At 44.3% G+C, this 13,633-nt stretch overlaps 1 protein-coding gene across 1 annotated transcript in view; it reads right to left on the reverse strand.

Annotated features, from left to right (window-relative positions):
* Nucleotides 1–10,195, reverse strand: part of lrp8 (low density lipoprotein receptor-related protein 8, apolipoprotein e receptor) — a 112,503-nt gene extending 102,308 nt beyond the window's left edge. Inside the window, exons 1-2 of the mRNA XM_078407650.1 lie at nt 10,063–10,195; nt 9,439–9,558 (exon numbers count right to left, since the gene is read on the reverse strand). Coding sequence (XP_078263776.1) covers nt 9,439–9,558; nt 10,063–10,111 — 169 coding nt within the window. The 5' untranslated portion in view covers nt 10,112–10,195. The remainder of the gene's footprint in view (nt 1–9,438; nt 9,559–10,062) is intronic.
* Between the last annotated feature and the right edge of the window lie 3,438 nt (nt 10,196–13,633).

Raw genomic sequence — 13,633 nt, forward strand, 5'->3', positions numbered from 1 at the left:
AGAGATTGTGAAACATGATGCATTTCCCCATAGTGCTGAAACATGTTGTCAATTATTTTAAAAGCTTCAAGTGACTAACACAAAACAGCAAGATAATTGTTAATTTGTGGCAGCAGGTTACTCCCTGACCAAAAACAAATATAATCCACTGCTAATAACTTCAAACTGTTGAGACAGACACAAAATGCTGGAGTAACTCAGCGGGTCAGGCAGCATGGGGAGCAGTGAGAGAGCATGTTGCTAAAACTCTCGAAGAGGAGAACGTCGTCAAAGTAGACATACCTTGAGGAGAATTCACAGTGGAGCGGCAAGTGTAGCAAAATAACTGTAGATGCTGGTTCAAATCGAAGGTAGACACAAAATGCTGGAGTAACTCAGCGGGACAGGCAGCAAATTATTTATCTCAGTTTATAGAATGGCCTCTAGTTCCTAATAACTACAAATCATCTATCAAACAAACCGTAACAGTTGATACTGCTGTAACCCCAAATATTCATTGAAGTACAGATTGGTGAGGCTGATCATCCACAATCAGTAACCTGTGCCTGCCTTCTCCCCATATCCCTTGATTCCACTAGCCCCAAGAGTTCTATCTAGCTGTTTTAAATTTCATCCAGTGAGTTGGCCTCCACTGCCTTCTGTGGCAGAGAATTCCACAAATTTACAACTCTCTGGGTGAAAAGGTTTTCTCACCTCAGTTTTAAATGGCCTCCCCTTTATTCTTCGACTGTGGCCAACTTCTGTACTTTCCCAATATTGGGAACATTTTTCCTGCATCTAGCTTGTCTAGTTCTTTCATAATTTTATATGTCTCTATAAGATCCCCTCTCATCCTTCTAAACTCCAGTGAATACAAGCCCAATCTTTCCTCATATAACAGTCCCACCATCTTGCGGATTAACCTCGTGAACCGACGCTGCACTGCCTCAATAGCAAGGATGTCCTTCCTCAAATAAGGAGACCAAAACTGCACACAATACTCCAGGTGCGGTCTCACCAGGGCCCTGTACACCTGCAGAAGGACCTCTTTACTCCTATACTCAAATCCTCTCGTTATGAAGACCAACATGCCGTGAGCAAACAGTTTTATGCCACAGTTTTATTAACTGTATATTGCGAAGTGAAATTCTATTTTCACCAGAAGACAACACAATTGCTCTGGCCAAAAAAAGGAAAGTTGCTTTAGAAAATCAAAATGTGATGGGGAGGAAGAGTACATCATGAGCAGAGAGAAAGAAAGATGGAGACTTCCCAGAATATTCTAAAGTGTAACAGATAAATAAAAGTTATTTGACTGGCAGACTTGGTTCAAATGTTACTTAGTAAGCAAGAGATCTGTACTTCAAGACTAATCCAACCAATAAGCCTGATGCTTCTGTGCTCAGCTGACAGGCTGCAGAAGGTTGCCAGCCTAAACACGTTCAAGTTTCAAAGCACACATTGGGATACAAATGACATCCTTAGCCTAAACAGTTCTATTGGGCCCCATTTGGTAACTTGAATTTCACTGTACCTTAATTGGTACATGTGACAATAGACTGACCTTGAAACCTGCATAGCGAATGTCTAGGAAGGAACTGCAGATGCAGTTTACACCGAAGATAGACACATGCTGGAGTAACTCTGCGGGACAGTGAGCGTCTCTGGATAGAAGGAATGGGTGACGTTTCGGGTCGAGACCCTTCTTCAAGGGATGGTCTCAACGTTATCTTAAGAACTGGTGATGCAGGAACACTTCAGGAATACATCAGACACCACAATGACTCACTATTCCCATTGGGTGCTCTGGGTTAAAACTGTGCCAGATCTCAGGGTTTCTACTGATTATTTGCTCAAGAAGAAGACAATCAATTTCCTCGCAGTTCCACCTTAATATCACACGATTGCTTCAAACAATTAAAATTAAATACGTATTTGTTCTCATTCAACAAACCAGGTTAAAATAATAGTTCAATGAAATGGTACACGGTTCTCTCGGGTATTGAATCAGGCACCTGTACCTGATGAGCATGGAGACGGCACAGTCACAAGGTTAAAGCTAAAAATAATTACCTTTGTCAAGATTTATCTTGCAACATTCCCGAGGTAATGCCTTTAACTAAGTCTTGCAATATTCAAATTGAGTTTTTGAAGTAACTACGTCACCACTTATTATATCCAAGTGCTGAATGCATGTCTTTAGAAGGCTGAAGTTCGGCATGTCCCCAACAACCCTCACCAAGCTCTACAGATACGCCATAGAGAGCATTCTCTCAGGACGCATCACAGCGTGGCTTGGGAACTGCTCCATTCAAGACCAAAAGGAATTGCAGAGAGTAGTGGACGAAGTCCAAACCAATCTCCCTTCCATTGGCTCCATCTACTCTTCACACTGCCTTGACAAGACCACCAGCATAATCAAAGGTATGTCCCACCCCCGGTCACTCCCTCGTCTCCCCTCTCCCACCAGTCAAGAGGTACAGAAGTGTGAAAACGCATACTTACAGATTCAGGGACAGTTTCTTTCCAATTGTTATCAGGCAACTGAACCATCCTACCAACATCTTGAGAGTTGTCCTGAGCGACTATCAACTTCATTGAAGACCCTCGGACTATCTTTAATCAGACTTTACCTTGCACTAAACATTATTCCCTTTGTCATACATCTGTACACTGTGGACGGTTCGATTGTAATCATGTACGGTCTTTCCGTTGACTGGTTAGCACACAACAAAAAGTTTCATTGTTCCTCGGTGCACTTGACAATAAACTAAACGCATATCCCACCTAACTCTCAGGATGCCTTCCCAAGGATAAGAATGCTAACAGATTCCATTGTAGCATCATATGTGGAGATGCATGACCCACACCATTAGTCTGCCCTCCCTGTTGATGTGCCAGATGCCTGGCATGAATCTCTGCCCCCTGCTGACACTCACACCGCAACAAATTACTCTACCGTTTGGTTTGGAGGGGCTGCCCACGAGTGTGGATATTGGGTTGTTTGGGTCAAGCGCTCTCAGTTTGTAATTATGTGCCTTATGGTTACACTGCCCAGTACTGCAAATGCAAACCTCTGTCAGGCACAGCTGCACATATTGTTGGATTGCCCACATCCAATCACCCTCACCACCTCCTGCTGGAATCTGCTCTCTCCCTTTTCTGAAGAAAGGTCACGATCAGAAACAAAGACAGACACAAAGTGCTGGAGTAACTCAGGTCAGGCAGCATCTCTAGATAAAATGGATGGCCTTTACATGTAGGAAAAAACTGCTGGTTTACACCGAAGATAGACACAAAGTGCTGGAGTAACTCAGTGGGACAGGCAGCATCTCTGGAGAGAGGGAATGGGTGCCGTTTCAGTTCGAGGGTCTTTTTTTTCTTGGCAACCCAGAGACCAAGCTAAAAATAGAAAATACTGGAAACTTAGCAGTTCAGGCAACATCGACAGAATGAAACACATTTCAGGTGAAAGATCCTTCTTCAGAAAAGGGAAAGGGAAAAGGTTAGTTTAGAATTGAAAAAGGATTTGGAAGATTGCATAGGATGAAAGGAACCTCACCAACAGGTTGAAGCCAAGACTGTTGTAATGGCAAACTGTTGCAGTCATGCTGTTCATGGATTAATGAAGGAATTTACAAAGAAAACAAAGGAGGATATAGCTGGAGAATGTAAAGGGAAGCAATTACGTTAGACGATGCCACCAGGCATCTTTCTCATCCAGCATTTCAAAGGGACTGCTCCTTTCTGAATTCAAGGATTGCTCCTCTCTTCCATTTCCACCCCTTCCCAGGCCACCTCAAGAGATGCAGCATCCATCCTTCCACCTCTTTCCACATTAAGAAACTCAAACGGCTCTTGCAGACGAAGCAGCAATTCACTTGTATCTCTTCAAATCTGGTGCAATGCATTCAGTGCCCACAATGTAGACTTCCTCACAATGGAGAAAACAGAAGCAGATCCTGTGACAGCTTTGCAGACCACTAGTGCTCAGTCTGCAGGGACATGAGCACCCAATTGCTCATCATATTCATGTTCAATCCCACTCCAATCTGTGGGCTGGATTCTGCCACTGTTCTGACACCAGTCTGAGGAGCTGCACCTCATTCCGATCAGGGAACGTTGCAGTCTTCCCAACAAAATATTTAATTCAACAATTTCAGGTAACTCACTGTTTTCCTGCTGCAGCTGTGGTCTCTCTTTCTCTCTCAATTCCCCCCCCCCTCTCTCTTGGCTTCAACAATCCAGACAAAGCATGCCTGACCCAAAATCACTTCCACTGATGCTTCCCAAGCTGCCGACTGTTCCCAGAGTTTTCAATTTACATTTCTAAAATCTTGTTTTTTTGTGTTCATTTTTCCAGTCCTCAAGTTCAGAGTGCTGTAGCACAGAGCAGGGTAATTTGCATCAGATTTACAGCAGTGCACAGCCCGAGTGAATTCCTTTGTAAGCAAAGGAGAGTGATATACCGGCAAGAGTTGGAACTGTGGGATGCGAACTGGAATGAATGAGTGATAATCAGCGCTCTGTTTGGTAGCATCAAGCAGGATGTCAGTATACGGCGCAAACTCCTCTTGCAATCCTTCCATCCAGCGGCTGTGGATTGGGCATTTAAAGCACCTATAGCACATTGGATGTTGACTTCATGTGCTGTGCCTCTGGGAGTTCAAGGTGATGGGGGGGAGTGTGGAAAGCGAAGGGATCAGTCACTGCTGCTTTTGGAAGGGACCAGAGATGGGCACCGTGTCAAAATAAAAGAGGAATCGCAGTGTGGAAAGGAAGGGATAAGACTGGCACGTGCAAATTAGCTTGCATGCACAGGAATAAACTGCATTCACCCGACGTCAATTAAATTACTTTAAAAAAGAGCGCTGTTATACGGCACCAAATTTTAGAAGAATAAACTTATTTCAAAATTAGAGATAATATTGCAGTGATTTAAGTATTAAATTTAGGTCACCTCAATAGAGTCACAAGAGACTCGAAACCATCCAGAAAAGATCATTTATTTAGCAGCCATGCCATTAGATTTAATATCCTCTCCATTGGGGCTGCAGTATTTATAGCATCTGCAAAATTCAATTCTTATTTTATAATGATTTCAACTACTGAAACAGTCTCTCTTTAGACTTTGATTTGTATCGATCTGAATTTTCAGAACAGCACATCAAGGTTTGGTTGGGAGTTAACGAATCTATATATATTAACTGTAAACCAAGTTCATGTCAAAATCTAATCAAGAGTAACGTCAATAAGTCACATTTGAGAATATTATCAAATTCATACAAAAATGAGTATAAAAAATGTCATCTTTTGTTACATGGACATTAACTTTTCTTATTAACAACAGAACAATATTTTTCATTAACCCTCAAAGGTTTGGCAAAAAAACATTTGTAGATTAAAATAAAACCAGATTTTTGACAAATCCAGCTTGGTGCTATCTCTATCTTCAGGATGTAAGCTACAATTGATAACCTTAAACATTAACTTTGTTTCTGTCCCCGCTGGTACTGAATGACCTGCAGAATATCTCACGTTTTGTAATTTGGGGTAAGTCATGGGGAGAACGTACAAACTCCGTAAGGACAGCACCCGTAGTCGGGATCGAACCAGGGTCTCCAGTGCTGCTTTCGCTGTGAGGCACTCTACCGCTGCGCCACCTTCCACATTCCACAAGGATCAGTGCTCCAAGCCCTGATGTTTGCAAATTTACTTTAGTTATTTAGACCTCAAAATCACCATCAACACAAAATTGCCCTGCAGGAGATTATAACAAATTATAGGGAGGACCTTGGGGGAGAGAAAAAAAGGACAATAGTCAAATAATTGCTACAACAAAATGCAATGGAGTATATTTTGTATAAAAAGAGGTCATTTGTTATTTGGAAGCAGCAAGATCATTTTCTATTTGCAAGGAGGTTGAGGAAACAAGAAATCTTGGAATACGAACATTGCAGTCACCAAAAGTTGCATTTCACATGAACAGAAGCAAAAGAGAAAGAAAAAAAACCAAAATTAAACACTTGGGTTATATTCCCGACAAATTGAAAAGCAGGAAATTTGTAATAAATTTGCATCAAAATCTACCTCGAGTAGATCACACTTAGAGAACTGCACACGGCTTTGGTTACCATATAAAGACACTGCGGAGAAGTTTTACAAGATTAATACCAAAAAATCATCAAAGCTATATATATCAGGAAAAGAGGGTGGGCTTCTTTTCCCTGAACAAAGGCTACAGAGGGAAACTCAATAGTTCCAAGATGTGGAACCATTCACTGTACCACGGTGACTGTGATAATAATAAACCTAAACCTAAATTTAACCACCAGAGTAGTGGAAGCAAATGATACAGATTATTAGAAAACGGAAACAGAATACACGTGAATGAGAAAGTAAAAGTCACAGGAGTATAAATGTTAACATTGACAAGTTATGCCAAATGGCCTGTTTTATGCCACTCTTCACACATATTGCATTAGAGTCATAGAGTGATATAGTGTGGAAACCAGCCCTTCGGCCCAACTCGCCCACACCAACCAACATGTTCCATCTACACTCGCCCCATTTGCTTGCATTTGGGCCATATCCCTCTGAACCTGTCCTATCCATGTACCTGTCTAACCGTTTCTTAAATGTTGGGATAGTCCCAGCCTCAGCTACCTCCTCCGGCAGCTCATTCCACACACCCCCCACCCTTTGTGTGAAAACATTACCCATCAGATTCCTATAAAATCTTTCTCCCTTCACCTTAAACATATACCCTCTGGTCCTCGATTCCGCTACTCTGAGCAAGAGATCCGTGTGTCTACCCGATCTATTCCTCTCATGGTTTTACACACATAAGAACACCTTTTATCCTTCTGCAGTCCAGGGAGTAGAGTCCCACCCTGCCCAACCCCTCCTAGCTCAGACCCTGGAGTCCTGGCAACATCCTTGTAAATCTTCTCTGCGCTTTCCAACTTGACAACATCTTTCCTATAACATGGTGCCCAGGACTGAACACAATACTCTAAATGTAGCCTCACCAACATCTTATACAACTGCAACATGACCTCCCAACTTCTATACTCAATACTCTGACTGATGAAGGCCAATGTGCCAAAAGCCTTTTTGACCACCCCATCTACCGGTGATGCCACCTTCAAGGAACTATTTACCTGAACCCAGGCAGCATTGTGGTGCAGCGGTAGAGTTGCTGCCTTACAGGGTTTGCAGCGCCGGAGACCCGGATTCGATCCTGACTATGGGTGCTGTCTGTACGGCATCTGTATGTTCGCCCCATGGGTTTTCTCCGAGATCTTCGGTTTCCTCCCACACTCCAAAGACGTACAGGTTTGTAGGTTAATTGGCTAGGTGTATGTGTAAATTGTCTCTAGTGTGTGTAGGATAGTGTTAATGCTGGTCTCTGCAGACTCGGTGGAACAATGGGCCTGTTTCCACGCTGTATCTCCAAACTAAACTAACACATTGTAATTTAAGATTTAAATAATTAAAAGTGGATAAAGCCTTCAGACAATTGCAATACCATAAAGGTTTACTTTAGACTAGAGACGCAGAGTGGAAACAGGCCATTTGGCCCACCGAGTCTGCGCTGATCAACTTAACATAAACTTTCGTGTTCAAGTTGTTCATTTTCTGAAGAAAGGTCTTGACCCGAAACGTCACCTATTCCTTTTCTCCAGTGATGCTGCCTGACCCGTTAAGTTACTCCAGCTTTTTGTGTCTCTCTTCTTTTATTTCAACACCCTCAGGTCTGCAATCACAATCATACTTGGGCCTTCAATCACATACTTGGCCACAATCATACTCCCCAATCATGTTCGCGCTTCTGGCAACCTCAGAGCACAAAATAACAGCAGCAGGATCATCCCCCCCCCCCCCCCCCACCCCACCCACCCACCCCACCCTCCACCAGCCTGCCCCAACTTTCAACATCCCTCCTGACTGAAGGTAGACACAAAAAGCTGGAGTAACTCAGCAGGACAGGCAGCATCTCCGGAGAGAAGGAATGGGTGACGTTTCGAGTCGAGACCCTTCTTCAGACTGTCTGACCCGCTGAGTTACTCCAGCTTCTTGTGTCTATCTTTGGTTTATACCAGCATCTGCAGTTCCTACCTGACTGATCTTCCACCTTAAACAGAATTTTCCAGCCTCAATCCTAAAGCAATCAAATATAACCTTCAGGCTACAGAATTCCAACGGTTTGCTTGAGTGAAGAACTACTTCATTCTTTCACAAAATGCTGGAGTAACTCAGCAAGTCAGGCAGCATCTCGGGAGAGAAGGAATGGGTGACGTTTCGGGTCGAGACACTTCTTCAGACTTCATTCTTTCTCTCACCGTATCAAAATAACATTTTTTGTCATAATGAACAATCGCAATTTCCAGGCAGACCCCAAAATTGCTTACTCGTACCTGGATTCAGCACCTGATGATGCAACACTCAATTTCATTGTCACTAAGTGCTCTTCAAATACTTCCTACTTTTCCACATTAAACACATAGCAACAAAAGATGTGGGCCGCTCTTCGCATTTGTTTATGATCCAATTTTACATGATATTTGAATTGGAAAACGTTCTATGTTTCTATGTCTAAGCAAATCAGCCCCATGGACAACTAGACCAACCACAGGAGTGCCCCTGGCTTCCTGCCAGAGGATGGGAATTGGAATGGTATTTTTGCAAGAGTAGATGAATGCTGCAGAAAGGTTTAAAATTAAACGCTATTGTTCCAGAAAAAAAAATACAGCCATTGTAATTTTTTTTTACAAACCGAGAATGTGTTCCTGTTGTATTTTATGTAGGCAACACCTGCAGCTGGGTATTACTATTCTTCCGACTTCGAGACCAGTCTGAAGAAGGGTAAGAAAATAACTGCAGATGCTGGTACAAATCGAAGGAATTTATTTCACAAAAATGCTGGAGTAACTCAGTAGGTCAGGCAGCATCTATCCCATTCCTTCTCTCCTGAGATGCTGCCTGACCTGCTGAGTTACTCCAGCATTTTGTGAAATAAAGTCTGAAGAAGGGTCTCGACCTGAAACATCACCCATTATTCCTTCTCTCCAGAGATGCTGCCTGACCCGCAGTTACTCCAGCATTTTTGGTGTCTGTCTTCGGTTTAAACCAGCAGTTGCTTCCTACACTCTTCCTAGGACTAATGAATGAACTGCGCCTCGCTGGCTGCAAGGTAGAGGCGTGTCTACACTGCTAGTGCCTATTGGAGACTGGCGGGCACATGGCACATCTCCTGTTTGCAGCCAGCCAACGATGGATGTCGCCTTATTTCCCCCAAATACATGCCGCCGAGAGACGTCTCTGCTCATGAGAGCCGAGCACGTAGCACAAGGCTACAGCTAATGATCCGGCGGCGGCAACATCAGCAAATGCTGCCTGGAAGCTGGAGTCCCCTGCTGGGGAAGAGCGTGCAATGTGCGAGCTGCTGCTACTCACGGCAGTTGTCCTCGTCGCTGTTGTCCGTGCAGTCGTCATCCCCATCGCAGCGCCAGAGTAGCGAGATGCACCGGCTGTTCCTGCATTGAAACTGCCCCACATCACAGTGTGGCCGCGTACCTGGAGAGGGGGCAGGGGAACGAGGTCTCGGTCACTCTTAATCTACAAGGCTTAACATTGCAAAATAAAACAACAACAAAAACACGACTGTAGTAATACAGAATGCACGAAGCGCGCCCAGCAGCTCAAAGCTGATTGAACTGAATATTGAATTGAATACATTTTATCAGCCAAGTGTGTGTGCACACAAGGAATTTGCCTTGGTGCTTATGTCAATAGTGGCTCCTGGAATGGCAACATTTTCCAATAAGGCTGAATGACTTATTAGAAATATTGTTGCAATCCAACACATTTTTGGTAGAGAATAGATATTGAATGGGATACGCGTTTACACGCAGCGCGCTGGCAGGGGTAGCGTTGGATGAAAATCAATAACCTTCCGCTTGGCGTTTCATTTCAACCCACTGAGCAGCAGCATATTCGAGAGACTGGAAAGGAATATATCACCCGTCATTGCTAATTACAAAATAGCCGTCTGGGATTTTTTGTAATGAAAGTACTGACCTTCAACCACGTGCGAATTCAATAACAACGCGATGCAAAGAATCCACATTGTCTCTTACGCTCATCCCCAAAATGCTGCAACCTCTCTCGTCCTAAGTAACACTGTTCTCTGTCAGCGCCGAGCCAAACGCCGGCTTCCGACGTCAGGCTCAGAAGGAGGAACGTAAAGTTAAGGCGCAATCATCTCACAACCCCGATTACTCAGCAGGAGTGCAGCTAAACGAATGGCAATACAGATATTCAATGGATTGAACGACCAGATTGGCTGGGATGTTAACCCCCCCCCCCGATCCATTCCGAGTCCAGTGTCTGCGGGAGTCATTTAAATGTGCACCAGAAGCATTTGATAAAGTCCCTATCTAATAATATCACTTGAATTTGAATCTCAAGGAATAGACTGAAAATTACTGACCTAATTAAATTGATTGTTCCTGAACGCAATAATCCTGTTTTGCGGATCATAAATCATAAGGGATAGGAGTAGAATTAGGCTATTCGGCCCATCAAGTCTACTCCACCATTCAATCATGGCTGATCTATCTCTTCCTCCTAACCCCATTCTTCTGCCTTCTCTCCATAACCTCTGACACCCGTACTAATCAAGAATCTATCTATCTCTGCCTTAAATATATCCACTGACTTTGCCTCCACAGCCTTCTATGGCAAAGAATTCCACAGATTCACCACCCTCTGACAACAGAAATTCCTCCTCATCTCGTTCCTAAAAGAATGTCCTTTAATTCTGAGGCTTTGATCACTAGTCCTAGACTCTCACACTAGTGGAAACATCCTCTCCACAAGCACGCGATCCAAACCTTTCACTGTTCTGTGTGCTTCAATGAGGTCCCCCCTCATTCTTCTAAACTCCAGCGAGTACAGGCCCAGTGCCGTCAAACGCTCGTGATATGTTAACCTACTCATTCCTGGGATCATTCTTGTAAACTTCATCTGGACCCTCTCCAGAGCCAGCACATCCTTCCTCAGATATGGTGCCCAGAATTGCTCACAATACTCCAATTGCTGCCTGACCAGCGCCTTATAGAGCCTTAACATTACATCCCCGTTTTTGTATCAAGCCCTCTCGAAATAAGTGAGAGGGCAAGAAAGCATTTTAACTTTTTGGGAATCCTGCACCAACACTCCCAAGTCCCTTTGCACCTCCTATTTCTGGATTCTCTCCCCATGTAGAAAATAGTCTACGCCTTTATTCCTACTACCACACTTTGCAACACTATGTTCCATTTGCCACGTCTCTGCCCACTCTCCCAACCTATCTAAGTCCTTCTGCAGAGTCCCTGCTTTCTCTACAATACCTGACCCTGCACCTATTTTCGTATCATCCGCAAACTTGGCACAAAGCCTTCAATGCCCTCATCCAAATCATTAATATACATCATGAAGAGCAGCGGCCCCAGCACCGAGCCCTGCGGAACTCCGCCAACCAGAAAAAGCCTCCTTTATTGCCAATCTTTGCCTTCTGCCATCCAGCCAACCTGATATACATACTATTATCTGCCCTTTGATACCATGGGGTCTGATCTTCCTTAGCAGCCTCTCATGTGGCACCTTATCAAAGGCTTTCTGAAAATCTAGGTGTACAACATCTACTGACTCTCCTTTGTCTGTCCTGCTATTTACTTCTACTTCCAAATTCCAGCAAATTTGTCAGGCAAGACCACCCCCTCACAAAACCATGCTGACTTCGGCCTATTTTATTGTGAACCTCTAAGTATTCCGGAACCTCATCCTTTATAATGGACTCTAAAATCTTACCAACCACCGAAGTCAGACTAACCGGCCAGAACAATGTGGTGCCATTATTTAAAAAGGGCAGTAGGGATAAACCTGGGAACTACAGGCCGGTGAGTTTGACATCGGTGGTGGGGGAAGCTGCTAGAAAAGATTCTGAGGGACAGAATCAGTCTTCACTTGGAAGTTCGAGGGTTAATTAAGGATAGTCAACATGGCTTTGTTAAGGGAAGGTCGTGTCTGACTAACTTGATTGAATTTTTTGAAGGGGTGACCAAGGAGGTAGATGGGGGTAGTGCAGTGGATGTGGTATACATGGATTTCAGTAAGGCTTTTGACAAGGTCCCACACAGGAGACTAGTCAAGAAGGTAAGAGCCCATGGGATCCAGGGCACCTTGGCAAAATGGATAAAAAACTGGCTTAGTGACAGAAGGCAGAGGGTGATGGTAGAAGGGTGCTTCTGTGACTGGAGGCCGGTGTCCAGTGGGGTGCCGCAGGGATCGGTGTCGGGTCCCTTACTGTTTGTAATCTACATAAATGATCTGGATGTCAACGTACAGGGCATGATCAGCAAGTTTGCAGATGACACAAAGGTAGGGGGGGTGGTGAATAGCGAGGAAGGGATCTGCAAGCTGCAGGAAGATATAGATGAGATGGTCAGATGGGCGGAGCAGTGGCAGATGGAATTTAATCCTGAAAAGTGCGAGGTGATGCACTTTGGCAGAAATAACTTGGAGAGGGAGTACACCATGAATGGAAGGACCCTAGGGAAGACAGGGGTACAGAGGGACCTTGGAGTACAGGTACACAAGTCCTTGAAGGCAGCAGGACAGGTGGACAGGGTGGTTAAAAAGGCATATGGGTTACTGGCCTTCATTAGCTGGGGCATCGAATATAAAAGTAGGGGGGTAATGATGGAATTGTACAGAACACTGGTGAGGCCACAGCTGGAGTATTGTGTACAGTTCTGGTCACCACATTATAGAAAGGTTGTGATAGCTTTGGAGAGGGTGCAGAGGAGATTCACCAGGATGCTGCCAGGGATGAAGGGCCTCGGCTATGAGGAGAGACTGGGCAGACTGGGGTTGTTTTCCCTGGAGCAGAGAAGGCTGAGAGGGGACATGATCGAGGTGTACAAGATCATGAGGGGCATAGATAAGGTAGAAGGCGGGGAACTTCTTCCACTGGTGGAAGGTTCAACAACGAGGGGACATAGATACAGGGTAAGGGGAGGGAGGTTTCGGGGGGATGTGAGAAAGAACTTTTTCACCCAGAGGGTGGTTGGAGTCTGGAACTCACTGCCTGGGGTGGTGGTGGAGGCGGGAACACTCACAACGTTTAAGATGCATTTGGATGGGCACTTGAAATGCTACAACATTCAGGGCTACGGTCCAAATGCGGGAAAATGGGTTTAAAATTAGACTGTGTTTGGTAACGGGCGGCGCGGACACGATGGGCCGAAGGGCCTCTTTCTGTGCTGTAGGACTCTATGACTCTATGACTCTATAACAGTTCCCACTATTCTGCTTTGCTCCCTTCTTGGCATGCAACTATTCACCACATAGATGATGACATAGAAACTCACAATTCCCAAGTTTGCAGACAGCAGAAAGCTCGGTGGCACTGCAGAGACGTGTAAATAAATGCACACGTAATTCATTGAGGTATTAAAAGATTAAGCAAGCAGCCAAAAACTGTGGCAAGCCAACTTCAATGTTGGCACAAATACTTCAATTTTGGACCTAAATAATCTCAAAATGATCAAAAGATTGGAACCACGAAGGCCCCAAAAAATATAACGGTGCATGCACAGATTATTTT

This window comes from Rhinoraja longicauda, chromosome 11, assembly GCF_053455715.1.
Source record: "Rhinoraja longicauda isolate Sanriku21f chromosome 11, sRhiLon1.1, whole genome shotgun sequence".
NCBI classification, from domain to species: Eukaryota; Metazoa; Chordata; class Chondrichthyes; order Rajiformes; family Arhynchobatidae; genus Rhinoraja; species Rhinoraja longicauda.